This window comes from Chiloscyllium plagiosum, chromosome 29 (genome assembly GCF_004010195.1).
Source record: "Chiloscyllium plagiosum isolate BGI_BamShark_2017 chromosome 29, ASM401019v2, whole genome shotgun sequence".
Classification (NCBI taxonomy): domain Eukaryota; kingdom Metazoa; phylum Chordata; class Chondrichthyes; order Orectolobiformes; family Hemiscylliidae; genus Chiloscyllium; species Chiloscyllium plagiosum.
Genome location: NC_057738.1, coordinates 32,054,784 through 32,076,708, shown reverse-complemented (window position 1 = coordinate 32,076,708; position 21,925 = coordinate 32,054,784). Strand labels below are relative to the sequence as shown.

Genomic DNA, 21,925 nt, shown 5'->3' with positions numbered 1-21,925 from the left:
ATCTTTTATGATGGTTTTGCTGGTAGAATACAAGGTAATAGGTTAGGATGGCATGTAAGATTGCCATCAATGCTGTCAGTTAGGTTTAGCCTCCACTACCCGAAAGAACGTTGTGCTATGAAATGGTAACCAAGTAAAGGCAGGGTCAACACTTCAAAGATGAACCTCATCCCCATTTAACCGCTGCATTCCCCAATGTATTTCATTGACAACAGATGGGAAAGTGAGAATGGTGAGGGACAAGTAACGTTAACATGCAGGAGGAATTGCATAAAGGCAGGATAAAGAGGTTCAGCACTTGGGGTAGGGGACAGGGGGGAGTAGCCAATCTTTTTGGTTAGTTCAAGAATGGAGGAGATTCTGAAGAACATTCTTGTCTTAAAAGCTTCTCTGTGTTTGGGGATGTTCATGTATTTTTATACAAGTAAATTCTGTGCAATTTACAACACTTTCTATTCACGTTTTATTTTATTTCTGATCATTTCTGTGGTTATATGTAGCTGTTATTTTTCAGTAAGAAGTGGATGCAGAGAGTGCTGATGTGCTTTTACACTTAGGAGACCATTTTAGGGTGTTTGCTGGCAGAGATGCCAAGTCTGTTATGAGCTCTATGCTATTTTCAGTTGTGATTTTAGTACTTGGAAATATCGATTTCTGTCAAACCATAACTGCTAGAAGCACAGAGGATAATGTAGCATTATTAATGCTTTCCCTTCTTTCTTCTATGGCCTTTTTAGTATTTTTGGACTCTTTTATTCAGGACTCTCATTGTCTCAGTCGCTAAATACTCTGTAGGGTCCTTTGCAGCGCACGTCTCCTGTTAGAAGCCAGCCTGTCAATAAGCTGACTTACTGGATCCTGGCAATAAGACATGTCTTGTGGAGTTAAAGCCCTGATTTCGTAGCTTCCTGTACCCTTTTCAATCCTCAAGCCCAGCCCTTATCCAATGTATCATCATGCAAAAACTCCCACCCCATATTCAAACTGAAAGAGGAAATGATAGATTGGATTCAGAGACAGAGAGAGAAAAGAAAAAGTTAAGAGCATCAATAAGTAGGTATGAACAATTTGCTACCTTCTGGAATGATATTCTACAGTTCGAATATTCCCTTGTGGTTTGAAGAGATTGAGTGTTGTTGCAGGAACATCAATGTCACCATTAACAAAGGCCCTTATGCTGCCAAGTGTTTCTGTGGTGATTTTAATTGATAACAAATGTGCAAATACAGCAATTTCTCAAATCACTTGAGGAGATGGGTGGCAAGCTGTTATTTTCTTTTTCCCCTGAAAATCGTGCCAACAATTTGTGGAAATGTGAGGCTCACGGTTGCACTGCTCCCAAATTGCCACAGATTGTTGAACAATTTGGACACTGATAATGGCGCGTAGCAGTAAACTCGCCGTTACTTTCTCAGCAAATTCTGGCCCGTTATGATCAATTCTGTCTTCCTGTCATTCGTTGGTGGCTGGGCAAGGTTTCATAGAGAATGATGAGAGGTCTACATCAGCAGCCTGTACTGGTGGTCTGTGTACCTGGGTTGCCTCTTTGCTGACTGCCATAGGAATCAGGGTTGGCTGCTAGTGACAATACTGAAAGATAAAAGTTTCATAGACTTTAAACAGAGCACGCTTGTCACCTTTTCTTTGGCAAAGTACAACGAAACTTAAAAAAAAGTTACACACCCGTACTTTTAAAATACATTCTTTATTTAGAATCTGAGCAAGAGCTCTAAATATGAATTTCAGTACATTGAAACAAGTGCTTGTTACATTATTCATTGCCCAGCATGAAACTCCAAAAGCCAGCTTAAAGAAGTAAATTTGAAACCATTTCAGTTCTTAAAAAATAATTTATAAACTGAATTTCAAATTCTTTGGCAGTGATTAAAGTCACACAAAAAATATAAATATTAGAGATTTAAAATCAATATAGACAGTGAGTACAAGGAGACTGAAAATATTCACTGGAAGACAGAAAGGCCTGTTTTATAGTTTTGAATCTGCACTGGTCCATAAATATTTTGCATCCTCTAGATGTTCTTTTGCTTATGGTTAAACATTTGCTGATTAATTATCACGAGACAAAGATTTAATAATGCAGACTGTCACGGCGGGAAACACAGTGGGAGAGATCCTGAGTCAGTATCCCAGCAGCAACAAACCTGCCCTGATTTAATTGGAAGATGCTGACATGTGTATGTGTAAGTTAGCTCGCTGAGCTAGATGCTGACATGGGATTCCTGGCTGCTGCCTGTGCGATGCCAAGTGGACTCACTAATCAGCCAACTGGCATCCATTTGTTCATGTGGTGCCTCACTGATTTAACAGATACTTTCTCATGCCTCTGTGAAAAGCCACCCAGGAAGTCTTATTAAGGGTGGTGAACTTCCTCACTGATAGTGAGGAAGGAAAGTGGGTGGTGGCGAGTTGAGATAGCAATTGAGGCCAAAACACAAAAGGTTTTCAGAAAGGAGTCAGATATTGCTCTTAGGGTGAAAGATGATCAAAGGGTTTGGGAAGAAAGTGGAACAGGGTATCGAGTTGGATGAGCATACTGCATGGTGCAGTAGGATTGTAGGGCTCATTGGCTTACTCAGGCTCAATCAGCTCATTGTTCCAAACATGGAAGGAAGTGCTGAACTCAAGAGGTGACTGCCCTTGACATTAAGGCAGCATTTGACCTAATGTGACATCAAGGAGCCTAAGCAAAACTGGAGTCTGGGAATTAAAGGGACAACTGTCTGGTGGTTGAAGTAATACCTAGGAGAAAGAAGGCATTGTGGTTGTTTGAGATTAGTCATCTCAGCTCCAGGATATTTCTGTAAGAGTTCCTGAGGGCTGACTCCTACACTTATACAATGCAGAAATTCACCAAAGATCATTAGACAGCACCTTCCAAACCCATGACCACTTCCATCGAGACTGACAAGGGCAGCAGATACACGGGAACAACCTGCTAGTTCCCCTCCAAGCCACTCTCCAACCTGATTTGAAAGTATATTGCCGTTCCTTCAATGTTGCTCAGTCAAAATCCTGGAATTCCCTCCTTAATGACACTGTGGGTCTTCCAACAGCACATGTACTGCAGCAGTTCAAGAAGGCAGCTCACCACTACCTTCTCAAGGGCAACCAGGATGGGCATTAAAGGCTAGCCAACCTAGGAAGGTGATGGCCTGGTGGTAATATTACTGGTGATAATGACCACAATTTGGTAATGTTTACAATAGTAATGGGCAGGGATAGGTATATACCCTATGGAAAGTGGTATAACTGGGGGAAAGGCAATTATGATGTGATAAATGGACAGTGGACATTCAAATGGATAATAATGGAATAGTGTACATTAGATGGGCATCAGATTAATTTCACAGGTCGGCGCAACATCAAGGGCTGAAGGGCCTGTACTGTGCTGTAATGTTCTATAAAGTCAGAAGTGCAGATGTTCATTGATGAGTGTACAATAGGTCCAAAGCGATGTGTGCCTAAAAGCAGCAAGATCTGTGCAACATTCAGGCTTGGGTTGATAAGTGGCAAGTAACATTTGTGCCAGACAAGTGCAGGCAATGACCAATTCCAACAAGAGAGAACCCAACTATTCTCCTTGACATTATCATTGATGAATCCCCTACTATTAACAGAGCAGGGTTGGGTGAATTACCACTGATCTAAACTGAACTGAACTAGCCATATAAATTTGATGGCTAAAAGAGTATGTCAGAGGCTAGGAATTCTGTGACAAGTAATTAGCGCCTGATTCTTTAAAGCCTGGTCACACAAGGCAAAAGTCAAGAGTGTGATGGGTTACTCTCCACTTGCCTGGACAACTGCAGCTCCATTAACACTTAAGAAGCCCAACACCATCATGGAAAAGGCAGCTCTCTCTCATACCTTCAATGTTCACTTCCTTCACCACTGTACAAAGTAGCAACAGTGCGTACAAGATTAAATGCATTACTCACCAAGGCTCCTTATTTAGCACCTTCTAAACCTGAAACCTTTCTCACTTAGAAGGACAAGAGCAGCAGACAGATGGGAATGCCAACAGCTGCAAGTTCCCCTCCAAGCCACAAACACCATCCTGACTTGGAACTATTTTGCTGATTAATCACTGTTGATGGGTCAAAATCCCAGGGATCTGTTCCTGACATTCTATACATGTACCTACCTGCAATGGTGCAGGAAAGCAAGTCAGATTACTAAACCTTCTACAGGGAAATTTGGGACTGCAATAAATGCAGGCCAAGTCAGTGACGCTCATATTCCCTGACTGAATTCAAAAAATCATGATGAATGCTCAATTATGGCCACTTAATTGCCTAAAACACAAGGCATTGGTGAGACCACATCTCAAATACTGTGTGCAGAAGGGCTTTAATGCATTAGAGGCAGTTCAGAGGAGGTTTACTGGATTGGTACCTGGAAGGAGCGAGAAGTTGTACCAGCTTGCATGCTTCTGCTGGAAGTTAGAAGAGTAAGGGGTGAGTTGACTTGATGTGTAGAAGATCCTGAATAGTTTTGCCAAGGTGGACATTGAAAGGATGTTTCCTCTTGTGGGACAGTCCAGAACTAGGGGACACTGTTTAAAAGTTAGAGGGTCACTTTTGTGGACTGAGATGAGGACAACTTTCTTTTCTTCAAAGTGTTGTGCAACGTTGGAACCCTCTGCCTCAGAAGGCAATGGGGATGGCATCAGCAGAGTAAGTATTGAATGGAACTAATGATAATTCTGTGGATCCTCTGCTCTGAGAGTAAAAATAGCCAACCTTTGACATTGGCAATGGAAGGAAAGATGGGGCAATCAACGAAGGAGAGAAAGATTTGAAGCCTCTTTCATTGTAACAAATGAAGACCACAATAGTAACTGTACCAGATAATGTCCTAAACTTACGTGACCTATAAGTTTCACTTTCACTTGTATGATGATTTCTTATTCATTCCCAGGACTTTGGCATCACTGGAAACATTTTTTTAAATTTATTCTTCTTAGTTGACCCTGAGAGGGCAGCAATGGGCTGTCTTCCTGCATCTTGTGTGGTGCAGATACACCAAAACGTTAAAATGGAGTTTATTTCTTACCGTTCTTTGTTAGAACTGACTGAGCAGTTAAGAGTCGACTTCAGGATTGGAGTTATACAAAGACCAGATTGCACACAGATGGCAAGTTCCTCCTGCTTCCTTCGAGTGAACCATTTAGGGTTCTAAGACAATTGGAGTACATTTACTGCTTGTAACATATTTTATTTTCATTTACAGATCTTTCAGGTCCATAAAACTGGCCGAGTGGAATTTCAACTCACATCTTCTCGATTATTAGTTCTCAATCCAGTCACATATCCAGTACACTACTGACCCAGGCTTTTTGGGTTAGGCTTAGAGCAATGGTATAAAAAACAGAGACAGAGCGAAAATTCAGAAATTTGAACCAATGCAGATCATCCTATTTCTGATTTAGTTTAAATATGGTGGGTGCAATAGGATCTTATTTTGTGTGAATTCTGTTGTAACAGACCTCACTTCTGGAGATGTAACTAGTGATCTGAGAGAAGAACAGCTAACTTGTGCTTCTGATCTTAAGTAAAATGATTTTGGTTTAAATGATTAGGTAAGTTTCCATGTAAAGAAATAACATTAAAAAAATCAAATCATCAATGTTTGATCTTGGTTGAGAAGTGTGTATTGATTTCCTCAATTAATGGGCTCTGTCTAACTAGCAAATTTTCAAACAGAGTAGAAGTGCAGTGTAATTTCAAAAGAATTTACTTTATTTTAGATATTGCACTATTAAAATGAGCTTTACTACAAAGCTGTAATGTTAAAAATGTATATGAATGCCCCCTTAGCTCCAGGCTTACAAACATTTCAAAATATACCTAGCTCTAGTCAAAATATTCGTGACATTTAATATAAATAAGTATTTCTTGTTAAACTGCCCCAACTACACTGTCCCATGTTCCAAACCGCACGTACTCAGTAGGTCATCACCACACAGTCATCGCTGTGGGTCACATGCTCCAACGAATCACTGGGAACGAGAGAACATTAACCCACTTAAGCCTTCCCCATGCCATAATGCACTGCAGGAGCTTTGCACTTGTGTGACAGTTTGTAGCTTTGCAATGAGCTGCAGCTGGCAAGTGTGGTAAAAGTGATGACAAGAAGGTGACAGCAAAACTGGGTTCCCCGAGAAGGAAAAACACTATATCGGCACCCGATTATATAAACAAAACATACAGTGCAACTGTCATTCCTATTGCAAAACAAAGGCTTCGTGCTCACCCACAACAGAAACCCTGCTTCATCCTGAATGTCCCCAGATACGTAATTTATGAGTTGCAGCACTATAATAGAAAAGTTACTGTGTATACTGTTATATAAAGCTTGTTTGCATAGTTTTCAAACCTTGGAAAGTAATGCCCCAAATAGTCCTGGCTATTCTTCAACAGTTCAAAAATACACGCGAACAAGTCTCAGGGTTCAGAAGCATCACTTCCATCGTAGACTATTGGTTTCTCAACAGTTAAGTGATAAAGCACCTTCTTTGAGGTAAACCTGAAAGAAATAATCATCAACAATCATAATCATAGAATTATACAGCACAGAAACAAACCCATCAATCCAACTCGTCCATGCTGCCCAGACACCCCAATCTGACCTAGTCCCATTTTGTCAGCATTTGTCCCATATCCCTTTAAATGTTTCCTATTCATATACCCATCCAGATGCCTTGTAAATGTTGTAATTTTACCGCATCCACCATTTCCCCTGGCAACTCCTTCCATGCCACCATCTCCACTGATACAACAGCGATGAGGGTTTATCAGCAAAAGAACAAGTAAGTACATATTTAACTCAAAATATAAACACCGAATCAAACCATTCTCTTCACACTTCAGCTGCAAATGTCCAGAGGATTCGGTTTTTCCTCTGCATCTGCAAAATCACGAACAGCGAATTTGCCTCTTCGCACCAAAATAATAAGTCACCAATCATTCAAATTCTGTGGACAAAACTCACCCATACGTGACCAATTTTACATCACTGAACAGTTTGATTAAAAAATAGGTTAAATAAAAACAGAAGTTGAATGGGAGTCACAGGGCCCCCTTGTGGCACAGGGTAGTATCTCCACCCCTGGACCAGGAGGCCCAGGTTCAAGTCCCACCTGCTCCAGAGGTGTGTAATAACATCTCTGAACAGGTTGATTGGAAAGAATAGGTTCCCAGTGACCACCACATACCCTGAAATAATAAATACATGGGAGTCACTTGGCTATCCCCTTCAACCCTCCATGAGCAAGGGCATTGGTGCTCGGGTGGATGAACAGGTTGAGGACAGATGCAGGTAGAGGGGAAGGGTGCATCATCAAGGGAGAGTGGTTGGGAGGGAGTCATGTCTGCATTGTCCAACCCCTCCTACACTCAGTTGCCACCCATAATCTCCCCAGAAATGCCCGGCCTTGCTATGTAGAACTTCTCATGTTTAACAGAAAGTTACAATACACTACAACAGTTTTTAACATTTTTATTCTGTTAACTTTTATTTCAGATGTTTTAGTGTTTATTAATTTAACCCCAAAAATAGTCTTGGGTTCTGGAAACCTAACCCTATTTTTAACCACCAGTTATTAAGCCCTGCGCTTGCAAATTCATCATTCACTGAGGTTTTCAGGAACGGCACCCTCACTGACATAGAGGAGTGACTAAACAGAACACTGGAACTCTGTTCCAGCTTTTAAACATTATTCTGTGAATTTAATATCAGGTCCAGCTTTTTATTTAAAAAGATACATCTGGGACTATTTTTACATTCACTGAATTAATACAGCCGGTCATGGCAGGAAACAGAGTGGCTCGGCCCACGAAATCTCACTGGTAGCTACGCTTCAGTCTGCTAGTGGTAGGGGAATATTCCTCTGATAAATCGGCATCAGAAATGGACTGAAGTTAGTAACCTGCCTGCTCCCTGTGTGCACTGGAATTTAGACTCCGAAATTAAATGGGAGTTCACAGGTGACATAGTGGTAGTGTCCCTACCCTTAGACCGGGAGAACCAAGTTCAAATCCCATCTGCACCAGAGAGATGTGTAATAACATCACTGAATAGATTGATTAGAAAAGTATTTTAAATTAAAAAAAGATGGGAGTCACAGGGCCCCCTTGGAACACAGTGGTAGTGTCCTTACTATTGGATCAGGAGGCCCGTGTTTGAGTCCCACCTGCTCCAGACCGTGTGTAATAACATCACTGAACATGTCGATTACCATAAAATAAAAGTTCGATGGGAGTCATACGGCTCTCCCAAAGGCTATGCAGCAAACTGTTTTGTGATCACCTCTGTGACTTTGGAGGGGGAGAGGGCGTCTCTTGTTCAGAGACATTCAGTGCCTGGTCGAGGAACCCAGTGTTGGCAAAGGATGGGTGGGGAGGATCCCAGAAAGTCATGCCTCTGTGCTTGTCTCCAGCACCTCAACCTCACACCCCTCCAGTGACACTACTCCGTATTTGTCCAGCACAGGCAAAGGCATAGCACCTATGTCACTGCTGACAACCACAACAATCTTCCTGATTCTGTGGCTGTGCTAAATGGCAAGGAAAAGTACTGTGAGTCTTTAACTTTTGCATGGGGGGATAAACACAAAAAGCCCAGGCAGGAATGCAATGAGCATCCAAGCTGGAGCAAAGTGAGTGAGTACCAGAGAGTGCTACTGAGAAACCTTGAGATGCAGCTTGGTCAAACACGTGAGTTGGATACCTGTCCCTCTGCACAGTTTCCTGGCAGCAGCATTACAATGAAAGGTACGGGTAAGCTCAAATGTGCAGCAATGAAGTGAAGAACTGTAATGGGAACTGGGTCAGAAATACATTGTGAAGGTACAGAGAGGCTGGCACATGGCCGATGCCATCCTCCATTGACAGGGGGTGTGGGTGGTCACTGCCAATGGAGCATGTCCAATGACCAAGATGGAGGCCTGAGGGAGCAAATGGCATGTTGGAATCACCAGGTAGCTGCTCTGACTTTCTTATTAAGAGCGGCTGCTATCCAGTTTCTCTCCAGCATATGGAAGAATAGAAAACAGCAGATTATGAAGGTGAGATGAGATACAAATGGCATGCAAATAGGCTTCACAATGCTCACAAATGAGGCTCTCATTTTGTTATTCAAATCTTGGTTTCAGAATTGGATTTTTTTCCCTTGAAATCTGGAATTTCATTTCTGCCGATCTCGCCATATAGTCCCAACGGACTCACCATTGCCCACATTTTCCAGGGACTGGGAAGATTCTGCCATAGGGTTTCCATGTGGGTGAGTACCCCACCCACATTTAAATGTTGCCCAGTCTCTGAGCAGGAATCCAGCAAAGCAGATAGCTTGCTCACTGTGGTATTTCTCCAACCTTGTCCTATTGATCTCTACAGGCATCAGTCTGTCTTCTAGCTGCACTAGTGTAAGTATTATTATTCTTACTTGTTTCTTCAGAGGGATGTTGTAACAAGGTGTAGCAAACAACAACAAAATATTCGCCAGAAAAATGTATGAATGATGTCAACTGGTGATAAATATTACTCAGGCGGTAACAAGAGTACAGTCAGTTCTTCTGTAATACGATGGTTGTGTTCTTGTGCAATCCCGCGTTATAGAAAAATCATGCTTTAGAAACAGCACTTACAGTGCTGGTGATGTAATGGTGTTACAGCCAACACATGTTTTAAAAGTTCGTGCTTTAGAAACAACGCCCCCAATTTGTTAATCACGTTGCAACAAACTTGCATTGACGAAATGTGCATTATAACAGAACAGCCTGTATCACTGAAATCTTTTGGAATCTTTTATAATTTTGCTTGATCAGTCAGGACCTTGATTTAATGTCTCATGCTAAAAGACAGCAACAGTACAGCACTTCCCCAGTATTGAGATCGTGTGCTCAAGTCTCTACAATGATATTTGAGCATACAGTATTCTCAATCAGAGATGAGAGTGCTGTAAGACATCTTGGATAGGTTACCAGTGGAAGACTTGTCGAATTTTTAATAAGATGGACCTAAAAGTTTGTGGTGTTTTGTTGGTTGTAGTAGAACTGTAAATGTGCTGGCCTTTTTAAACGTGTAACCTTCTCCTTTGGGAAACTACTGTGCAGGTGGAAACAAGAAGGAAAGGTCATGTACCCAATTTCAAATGACCAAGAGCAAGCCACAATCTAATGCAGATTTCATTGTTTCCTCAGATTTGCATGCATTCAGGAAATTCTATCATTACCTTGCAACTCTTGGTTGAGATGATCAACAGATTTTCAGTCCAACTTTTTAACTTAGTTGATATTTTTGTTTTGCATTCATATGGATAAAAAATGACTATCTGTTATCATGGAACCACACTGTTCTTAAATAAAAGAATCAAATTAAGTTTTTTTTTAAGTGGATAATACACAGTATGTCCTGTGTCTGTTTGCATTCCTGGAAATTGTGAAGTGACTTTAAGTGAAGTGTGGTTTTCCAAAGGAATCAATGTTAAAAACAGAGTTAGGTTCGTGCAGGCATTTTTTGCTCAGAATAAACAATGCACAGAAGTACTGCTGAAATAATGTGCAAAATAAATCACTATAAAATAAATACTGGACAGTTCGGTACTTCAGGACCTTTCCCAGCAGAAAACAACATTAGGACATTAAATGGAAATGGTGCATATCCTTACATTCATGAAAGGATAACATTCAACATAAAATAAGTGTTAAAATGGAGAACAAATACAACATAAATGTGAGTATAAGTACATGAAAATTACACTCACCTGAATAAGTTCTAAATGACCAGGCTCCACCTATTGGCAGAAGCTGGTCAATGCAGGTATAACTATCTGTACTGACCAATGTCTGTGGCTAGGTGGAGCTTAGGACTTCAGTGTGAATTCAGGCAGGACAGAGATTGACACCTGAGACAGTAAAGGCAGGACCTAAAGGCAGGAATGAGATTCAGGTTGGCGTTGGAGAATGAAGGGAGACTGATAGGAGACAGAGTGAGGGAAACAGAGGATGGTTAAGAGTACTCGGTGTGTGGGTGAGCCAGCTGGTGGGAAGACTTCATGAATACCCTCTCACACACTGAGCAAGTGAACAGTTTCTCGCTGGTTAGTCGCCCTGCTAAAGAAAGGATATTATTAAACTGGAGAGGGTTCAGAAAAGATTGACCAGGATGTTGCTGGGAATGGTGGGCTTGAGATATGAAAAATGACTGGAAAGCCTGGGACTTCTTTTTATTGAAGCGTGGGAGGTTGAGGGGTGACCTTATTGAGGTTTACAAAATCATAAGGAGTGTAGGTAAGGTGAATGACAAGGGTCTTTTCCCCAGGTTGGGAGAGTTTAAAGCTAGAGGGCATATTTTTAAGGTGAGAGGAGAATGTTTTAAAAAAGGACGTGAGAGGCAACACAGAGAGTGGTTCATTTGTAGAATGAACTGCCAGAGGAAGTGGTGGATGCGGGACAGTTACAACATTTAACAGACATTTGGATAAGTTCACGAATAGGAAAGGTTTGGAGGGATATGGGCCAAGTGCAGGCAGGTGGGACTAGTTTAGTTTGGGATTATGGTCGGTGTGGACCGGTAGGGCCCAAGGGTCTGTTTCCCCGCTGTTATTAAAATGAGAAGGGTCACAGAACAGGAAGTCTGACAAACCACGTTAAACTAACTCTCAAAGCATTATACAAATATTGCCACTATTTTACTAATGACATTAAAGCAAAACTATGTTAACTTCATTGACTTTAAATGGCAATTTACTGTACTGAGTTTAAGTCCAAATCAGAGAGCTTACCTGGAAAAAGAATTATCAAAAATCAGCAAATACAGCCCCGGATTCCTAACCTTCAATTGTCCTTGTATTGTTTCCTTGTGGGAATTGCAACGAGTTAGAGGAATTAAAACCTGTGTGTAAACAGAAGACTCCGTAAAATATTAGTGTTTCGTGAAATTGAAAACGGCAAAATACTTAATTAGAATAAGAAAAGCTATACTTATCAAAATATGTAAATTATCCATTAATATTCCACCTCAATTTTGTAAAGAGTCTCAGAGATTCTTGTGATATCCTCAAATGGGTTTAAATATATTTTTACCATATCCAGGGTGGAATTTAATACCTTGTAGGGAGTGGAATGGCAGGTGAACATCTAATCAAATAAAAACCAAAGGAACTGCACATGCTGTAAATTAGAGACAAAAATATAAATTGCTGGAAAGAATCAGCAGGTCTGGCAGCATCCTTGGAGAAAAATCAAAGTTATTGTTTTGAGTCAAGTGACCCTTCCTCAGAACCTCTGAGTTTCAACCCGAAGCGTTAACTCTAATTTCCCTCACAGATGCTGCCAGACCTGCTGAGCTTTTCCAGCAATTTTTATTTTTGTCTCTGAACATATAATCAGGTGGGAGGGTGGAGAATGGGAATCTTGGAACACCAGTCTGCCTCTGCACTGATTCAGTCTAGATTATTAATTAATAACAAGTAATAGCAAGTAACACCTTCGGCTACGGATCACTTTGCTTTGCTCGACACAAAGCCAGGTCTCTAAAGCTTGGTGTGGTCCTTTAACCGCTGTGGGTTAAATGGCAGCACAGGTGAGCTGGCTATGGACTGCAGTTTAATAACAATGAGGTAGGTAATGAATGCTATTGCATGCAAATAGGCTTCCTGCTGCTCAATGCTCAGAATCTTGTTTTGACTTTCACCACTCGGTTGGAAAATGGAACATTTTAGTCTTGATGTCGTGAACCCCTTGCTGGTCTAATCACCCACTTTTCACAACTTACTATGAACCACATTGTTCAGGTGTGGGAAATTTATAAATCTTTTACTAATGATTTTTGCCCTACAAATAGTAATTCCCTTAATACAAAACAATCAAGATCATTCACGCGAGAATTAACAAGACAGAGAGAAGGCAATGTGAGATAGTTTGTGCATATTAACAAGGTAGCGAGAGGGCAGTGCAAGATTGTGTACACCACAGGGAGCAGACAGTGGTAGACTGTGTATATTAACAGGACAGATAGAGGGCTGTGTGAAGTAGACTGTGTGTATTTACATGGCAAGGATATCAATCAGAGGGAAGGCAGTGCAAAACTGTGTACATATTTACATGAGAGGGAGTGGGCAATGTTAGAGTCTGTGCATATTAACAAGGCAAGTAGAGGACAGTTGAGATAGGCTGTGGGAATTAGCAAGGCAAGGAGAAAAAACAAAGGAAAATGGCGACAGGAGTAGGCCAATCTGCCCTTCGAGTCTGATCCGATATTCAGTATGATCACGACTGATCATCCTATCCAATATTCTGTTCTGCTTTCGCACTATACCTTGTGATTCCTTTTGCCCTAAGAACGAGATCTATCTCCTCTTTTGAAACATCCAATGTTTCAGCCTCAACGCTGTCTGCGGCACAGACTTCCAAGGCTCACCATGAAGAAATGTTTTCTTGTCTCAGTCCATAATAGCCTGTGCTGCTTCCTTAAACTGTGACCCCTGCTCTGGATTCCCCAATCGTTGGAAACAGTCAGGACAATGTGGCAGCAGCACAGCTTATACTTATCCAGCATTTTTGATAAGAATATAGGATGCTTCACTGGAATGTAAGCACCAAAACCTGACACCGAGCCACATGAAGGAATATTTTAACAGACAAGCAAGGGAGTAGGTTTTAAAGAGCATCTAAAGGAGGGAAGAGATTCAGGGAAGGAGTACTATAACTGGGGCGAAAGTGAGGACTGCAGATACTGAAGATTACAGTCAAGAGTGTGGTGCTGGAAAAGCACAGCAGGTCAGGCAGCATCCGGGGAGTAGGTGAATCAACGTTTCAGGCAAAAGTACATTCCTGATGAAGAGCTTTTGTCCGAAACGTTGATTTTCCTGCTCGTCGGATGCTGTCTGACCTGCTATGCTTTTCTAGCACCATATCCTTTACTATAACCGGGGGCCTTGACAACTGAAGCCATGGTCACCAATGATAAGAGTCATTAAAATCTGGGATATTCAAGAAGCTAGAAATGGCTGAGTAGAATGGGTTATGGGAGGTACATGATTCGACAAATTACTTGGTGGATTGTAGGGGCTGGAGAAGTTTTCAGGCATAGGGCTATAAATTAGTATTTTGTGGAGCAATTCTAGCGAGGAACAGGAAAGAATAGTGAATAGTAAAGACAGAAAAGTGCTTGCAACCTTCAACAAGTTCCATGATCAACTGTGAGACAGAAGACAAAGGGTATAAAGTGACAGAGGACAGATGAGGATAGAAGTGGGGTAACTGAGAAGTGGGATAACTGAGAAAATTGATTGGATCAGGATGAAGCAGAGCCAGGAACGGGGAGGTAATAGCCTATACTTCCCCCTGCCTCCATTTTCAGGTATGTACATTGAAAAATCTTACTTTATATTGGTTACAGGGTGCCTATCAGGCCACGTTTGGTTTCTCCTGAGCATTCATGGTAAACCAATCTTGCAAAGGATACTTTTCAGCAGCTGCCAGGGCTCCTATTTACACAGGCAGAGAACCAGTGCCTGTCTTTTTGGTCTGGGGTGGGGGGGGGGGACACTACACAATAATTTTCTGCCCAATGTGGTGGCCAGGGCATTTTTGGCTTGTAATGAACATCTGCTTCTTTCTTGTCATACCAGAAGCTTAGCAGGACATTTGAAAACATGGCTTCTGTGTGATGAATTTCTGGGACTTCCTGCCAAATTCTCTTTTTTCTGTAAGGTTTGTGTATTTTAACTTGAGTTAGCCCTGTTCTTTACGACTTCCGCTTATTTTCTATCTATCAGCAATAGGCAAGTCTGTGGGTAGTGTTTAAGTTGCTGCAAGACCAATATGAACACCAGAAGCTACACCAAAAGTGTTCCAGTACCAATCAACAATTTACGCGAGAGGTTTACACTTTAATTTAAAAATACTGGCTTTACATTTGTCCTTGGGATTTACAGGACAGAGGCCATAAAAGCAAAGCCCACGGGAAAAAGGAACTATTCAGTCGTTCATTATTTAAATAAAATACATCCAACCATAGATTCTGTTTTGATATACAAACATCTTATTACCAATGAAATATGAATTTGTTTAAAGGCATTTTTGGTTTTCTTACTTGAATAGTGTTGTTTGTGCATTACTTGTGCTTTTGAGGTTAGAGATCAGAGCGGGCAATGCTTGCTGAGATTGCTTAACACTGATTGATACCAGGCACAAAAGGAAGTGGTTCAATTTGTGGATGGGTGTAATGTAAATAACAAGTGATCCTTGAGCCCCTTAATCCCACTTATAAAACCTTCTAATGTTTGCTGTAAACAAGAGGAATTACATTTACAATACCATATTTCCTTAATTTGACCGTCTTTTGAAATACGGCTCCCGCAAATGAAATGAGCCTGTTACAAAAATAACCAACGTTTTATAAGTTGTTTAGATTCTGTGAAACTCTCATGGATGTTTGTGACACGGAACAGATCATAAACTGACTCAAAAATCCATTACTATCTACAATACATTACACAGTCAAACATCAATGTTTTGTTCAGAAAACTGGCTTAAACATGACGGTTGCCCTTTGTCTGTTTTGCCCTTGTCAATGAACTCTGTTTCTTTGCATTAATTTCATCCGTCTCTATGACTTCTGCCTCAGTTTGATCAGACTACTTGTAGTCTTGGCTACCTACATGACCTTAAATTGAGCTACTGATCCCATATCCTCCTCTCCATCACAAAGGCTATCAATTTCCAGTAACAGTACTTGTCTGCCTTACCTATGCCCATATGTTGCTAAAATTATTACCCATTTTATTATTTTTAACTTCAAGACTTGACTATTCCAATGTTCTGCTGACTGGCCTGCCATTGCCTACCCTCTAGAGAATTAAGTTCACCCAAAATTTTGTTTTTGTAACATAACATGAACCCAAGTTTCACTTACCCATCAAGTCTATGTTTGCTGACTTTACTCACTCGATTCTGCAACACTTTGGTTGAGAAATTTGCATCCTTGTGTTAAAATCCAAGCATTGCCTTTCCCATTCCTACCTCCCTCTCTCCTCCAAGTCCACAAAACCATTAAGAGGTTTTTGTTTTTTCAACTCTGGCCTTTTATGTGTTCCCTACCACTGTGCTTTCTGCTATCGAGGTTGTAAACTCTGGAATTTCCTCCTCTCCTCATTTAAGATGGTCCTTAAATCCTGTCTCTTTGATCAATTGTTTGGTCACTTTCCTGATAGCTTCTCCTTTTGCTCAGAGTCATTTTTCTGACTGATGTTGTTCCCATGAAACATCTTGGTACATTTTATTATATTAAACATATTACATAAATTTATTGCTCTTTTGAATAGTGCCCTTTACATGCAAATAGACAGAAAGATTAGAACACAGCAGCTACAATGCAACACTCCCTCAGTATAACATTCAAAAAAAGCAGTCTTAAATAAATTAAAAATGAAAATGACAAAGAAATAACGCGCATCACTCATTCATTCTACTGATTTCACAAAATATTTATTCTATATAAACAAAAGGATCAGATATTGTAGTCACTACTCATTTTCTGCCCTAGTTTAGTTTGACTCAAATGGGAAATCATTGTATTATTTTCCTTGTTATCCTTAACAATTTGATCTAGGTAGCCATTTTGTGACTTATGGCAACAAAATGCCAGACATATTAGAACAAATAGCCTTTTCTAATTCCTGACAATTCCTTCATTTTTTAAGTTTCCTGGACTGGATAACAATACGTTGAATGGAAGTCCTGATTGGTGCAGTTATCTTGCATGCAGACATACTTAAAAATGTTTAAGTTATATGGCACAACTGTGAATCTCATCATTATTAAGAAATCTCTAGTTGTAACAAAGAGATTGTACAATCCTATATAATGCTTGCACATAAGAAATCTGTTATTTGTGTCAGACAAACAAAAAAATAAATTGTTCAAGAGCATGAAGCCAGTGTTTGCTAATGTTCCTATGCTGTTTAAGTTTCAATTGCTCATTACATTTCTGATAACTGCTTTTAAATGATGGGGATGTGAATTCGGAAATAAATGTAATGGAGTGGGAGAAGACCATGCATGGTGTTAAACTGTTTATAAGGCAGTCAAGAAAAATACAATGCTGCCCAAATATATGTATAATGATGAAGTTAATGATATCTTATTTTTTTTTAGATTACTTACAGTGTGGAAACAGGCCCTTTGGCCCAACAAGTCCACACCGACCTTCGAAGAGCAACCCACCCAGACCCATTCCCCTACATTTACCCCTTTGCCTAACACTACGGGCAATTTAGCATGGGCAATTCACCTAACCTGAACATTTTTGGACTGTGGGTATATTAAAAAAATTATGTATCCTTCTATTCTCCACAGTGATTTCCTCATATTTCATTCTTGCATACCTCTGTCAGCCTTTTCCAATGATAAATTCCTTATTATATTTTTCACAACTGTGAATTCAGTTCACTAAATTTTCACAAATCATGGCTTCATATAAACATTTTCTTCTCTGTGACAAAATTTCTAGTAGTGTACCCAACTAAGAATTTGACAAAAAAGGAAACAAATCATTCACAATAATTTAAATAAATACATCTACTTTGCATTTTTAACAGCTTAGTTAAAGTTTTTCACTGAAGGCATTCGTCTCTTCCAAAAGCCTAGCTTTGGCTTAACATGTAGCTTGCTATTTCTTAAACGGTGATGCAGTTAGCTGAATTTAGATCTTTCAATTAAAGATTATGTAGTGTCTTAATCACCAAGTGGTGTCAGGGCAATTCAGGGAGCAGCAAATATTGTTGTGAACTATCTGCTCAAATGTCTTTTGATATTATTTGAAGAAAGACTATGAGACAACTTTTATTCAGCTTACTAAATTTATTAAATTTAAAATTTAATGTGTGCATATGTCTGGCTCAAAATGAGCATTTGTTGACAGCTCAGCTGCTTGTTGTGCCTCTGAAAATTGTGACACTGCGACTTTCAATACTGCTTTTGGAATAAAAATCACAATTCTATTAATATATGCAAATCAGTGACCTTCTTCAAAACTGGTCTGATGAATAGTCATATAGGACTCGAAATGTTAACTCTCTCCAAAGATCCTGCTGAAATTGTAAAATGTTTGAGCAGAAACTGTGAGAAAGGTTATTCAAATATTCCAGCTGCACTATTTCCTCAACTTTTCTAATGTATTCTGAACATTAAGATACTACATATTTTCTGATTAAATTATCCAAATTGTGCTCACTGCAGCAGAATTAAAAAATTGCAAGTCAAATATTACATTTAAAACCAGATATTTATAAGGGACAAAGGTCTTCAGGTAAAACATTTAACAAAGGTTCTAAAAACACAAATGACAACTCAATGGTACATTCATTTAAGTTCTTGTTAAAATTTAGAATTTATTGCTTTGGTTATATCTTTCTTTTTGGTTATTTGAATTAAGTTCCTGAGGAGAAAATCTAACTATTAATTCTCTGCAAATATTTTGAGGATTTTGTAGGAATTTGGTGAATTGAATTCACACTAACAAGGTATTGAATTTACAAGCACCAAATTGATTAGTAATACTGACAGGAATTTACAATTTAAAAAAGCTGATAAGAGTGTACAAAAATCAAATACTGTATCAGGAAATTATTAAGCAGGTTGAAAGCATTTTTAATATACAGTCACATAAAGGTGTACAAGATGATTAGGGGTTTAGATAGGGTTGACCATGAGAACCTTTTTCAACATATGGAGTCAGCTATTACAAGGGGGCATAGCTTTAAATTAAGGGGTGGTAGGTATAGGACAGATGTTAGGGGTAGATTCTTTACTCACCGAGTCGTGGGTTCATGGAATGCCCTGCCAGTAGCAGTGGCAGACTCTCCCTCTTTATGGGCATTTAAACGGGCATTGGATAGGCATATGGAGGACAGTGGGCTAGTGTAGGTTAGGTGGGCTTGGATCGGCGCAACATCGAGGGCCAAAGGGCCTGTACTGCGCTGTATTTTTCTATGTTCTATGTTCTAAAGTGGTTGTTCCATTCTCATGCAAGCCCGTGTTATAAGAAAATTGTGTAATAGCAGCGCCATATAAGCTAATGGGGCCAGAATCGCGATACAACCAATGCAAGCTTTAAACGTTCACACTTTAGAAACAGTGTCCCAATTCATCAATCACGTTATAGCAAATTCACATTAATGAAATGCTCATCATAGCAGAACGATCTGTACCGTATTACATAACCGTATCTCTTATGAATATTGTTACGATCCCAGCTGATGTTATTGCTGAAAATGTAAGATTCCATAAGACCATAGGACAAAGGAGCAGAAATTAGGCCATTCAGCCCATCAGTCTGCTCTTTTCGTTAAATCATGTCTGGTAAGTTTCTCAACCTCATTCTCCCTGTAATCCTTGATCCCCTTAATACTCAAGAACCTATCTATCTTTAGTCTTGAATATACTCAATGACCTGGCCTCCACAGCTTCTGTGGCAGTGAATTCCATAGATTCACCATTCTCTGGCTGAAGATATTTCTCTTTATCTTCATTCAAAAAGGTCTTCCCTTTACTCTAACGCTATGCCTTCGGGTCTTGGTCTCTCCTACCAATGGAAACATCTTCCCAACATCTATTCTGTCCAGACTATTCAGTATACTGTACGTTTCAATTAGATCCCCCCCATCCTTCTAAACTCTAGCTAGTATAAACCCAGAGTTCTCAAACGTTCCTCATATGTTAAGCTTTTCATTCCTACGACCGTTCTTGTGAACCTCCTCTGAACATGCTCCGGGGCTAGTAAATCCTTCCTGAGACATAGAGCCCACAACTGAGCAATACTCCAAATGTGGTCTGACCAGAGCCTTAGAGATCCTCAGAAGTGCATCCCATTCAAGTCCTCTCAAAATAAATGCCATCATTGCATCTGCCTTCCTAACTACTCACTCAACATACAAGTTTACCTTGACAGAATCCTGGATTAGAACTACTCAAGTTTTTCTGCACTTCAGACTTCTGAATTTTCTCCCCATTTAGAAAATAGTCCATGTCTCTATTTTTCCTACCAAAGTACATGACCTCACACTTTCGCATGTTGTATTCCATCTGCAACTTCTTTGCCCACTCTCCTAACCTGTCCAAATCCTTCTGCAGCCTCCCTGCCTCCTCAATGCTACCTGTTCCTCTAACCATCTTTGTACTATCTGCAAACTTAGCCAGAATACCCTCAGTTCCTTCATCTAGATGGTTAATGTAAAAAGTGAAAAGGTGTGGTCTCAAACACTGAACCTTGTGGAACACCACTTGTCACTGGCTGCCACCCTGAGAAGGATCCTTTTATGCCCACTCTCTGCTTTCTTCCAGACAGCCAAGCTTTTATCTATTCTAGCGCCTTGTCTCTAACACAATGGGCCCTTATCTTACCCAGTAGCCTCCTGTGCAGCGCCTTGTCAAATGCTTTCTTGAAGTCCAGGTAGATAACATCCATTGGCTCTCCTTGGTCTTAACTGCTCGTTACTTCCTCAAAGAATTCTAGCAGATTTGTCAGGCATGACTTCCCCTTGATGAAACCATGTGGACTTTGCCCTATTTTACCATACATTTCCATGTATTCAGAAATCCCATCCTTCACAATGGATTCCAGGATCTTATCCACACCCAAGGTTAGGCTAATCAATCCATAATTCTGTCTTCTGCCTTACCCCCTTTTTAAACAGGGGTATCACGTTAGTGATTTTCCTGTTCGCGAGGACTCTCCCTGATTCTAGCAATTCCTGAAAGAACACCACTAACACCTCCACTATCTCTTCAGCTACCTACCTTTGAACTTTGGGTTGTAGACCATCTGGTCCAGGTGATTTACCCACCTTAAAGCCATTCAGTTTTTCTAGCACCTTCTCCTTGGTGATGGCCACTGTACTCAGCTCTGCCCCCTCACTCTCTTGAATTTTTGGGATATTACTCATGTCTTACACCGTGAAGACTGCACAAAGTGATTATTCAGTTCCTCACCCAGTTCCTTGTACCCCACCAGTGTCTCTCCAGCGTCATTTTACAGCATCCCAAAGTCCACTTTTGCCTCTCTTTTGCCCTTTGTATATCTAAACAAACTCTTCCAGTCTTGATATTCCTGGCTAGCTTACTCTCATATTTAATCTTCTCCCTCCTTATTTCTTTTTTTGTTTCCCCCAATTGGTCTTCTGGAAAAGCGCAGCAGGTCAGGCAGCATCCAGGGAGCAGGAGAATCTTGGATGCTGCCTGACCTGCTGTGCTTTTCCAGAGCCTTGGATGCTTCCTGACCTGCTGCACTTTTCCAGAGCCTTGGATGCTGCCTGACCTGCTGCGCTTTTCCAGAGCCATGGATGCTGCCTGACCTACTGCGCTTTTCCAGCAACACATTTTTCACCTCTGATCTCCAGCATCTGCAGTCCTCACTTTCTCCCAATTGGTCTTTGTAAACTTCCCAATCCTCTGGTTTCCCAGTGCCCTTCACCACACGATATATATTCTCTTTTGCTTTTATGCTATCCCTGCTTTCTTAGTCAGCCATGGTTGTCTCATCCTCCCTGTACCATGCTTCTTTTTCCACGGGATAAATCTCTGCTGCGTCTCCCAAATTACTCCCAGAAACACCTGCCACCGCTGTTCCACTGTCACCATGGGCCCTTATCTTATTCCAGACTGACATCTGGCTTGATAGATCATATTTGATTTTTATTGGTTTTAACATGGTGGTCTTTCACAGAAACACAATCCTGCAGATTTGGTTTTAAAGTAAAACAAAATGTTATTATGCAAAAGATATGAGGCAAAAAAACTGAACGAATCAAACTATTTACATGTAAAACATGTTTAAAGATTTGGAAGCTCTTGATAAAATATAATCCCATAAATCCCAACAGCACTCCTTTACAATACTCA

General features: G+C 40.4%; 1 protein-coding gene across 4 annotated transcripts in view; it reads right to left on the bottom strand.

Moving 5' to 3' along the window:
• Positions 1-1,185: 1,185 nt before the first annotated feature.
• Positions 1,186-21,925, bottom strand: part of fyco1a (FYVE and coiled-coil domain autophagy adaptor 1a) — a 186,214-nt gene continuing 165,474 nt past the window's right edge. For 2 of the 4 annotated variants that reach the window (XM_043719437.1, XM_043719438.1), the window contains 2 exons: positions 11,806-11,915; positions 5,749-6,549 (listed from right to left, as the gene is read on the bottom strand). In XM_043719437.1, coding sequence (XP_043575372.1) covers positions 6,468-6,549; positions 11,806-11,915 — 192 coding nt within the window. In that variant the 3' untranslated portion in view covers positions 5,749-6,467. Of the gene's footprint in view, positions 1,591-5,076; positions 6,550-11,805; positions 11,916-21,925 lie in introns of those variants that run through there. The other 2 variants (XR_006315927.1, XR_006315928.1) reach the window with 2 other exon arrangements.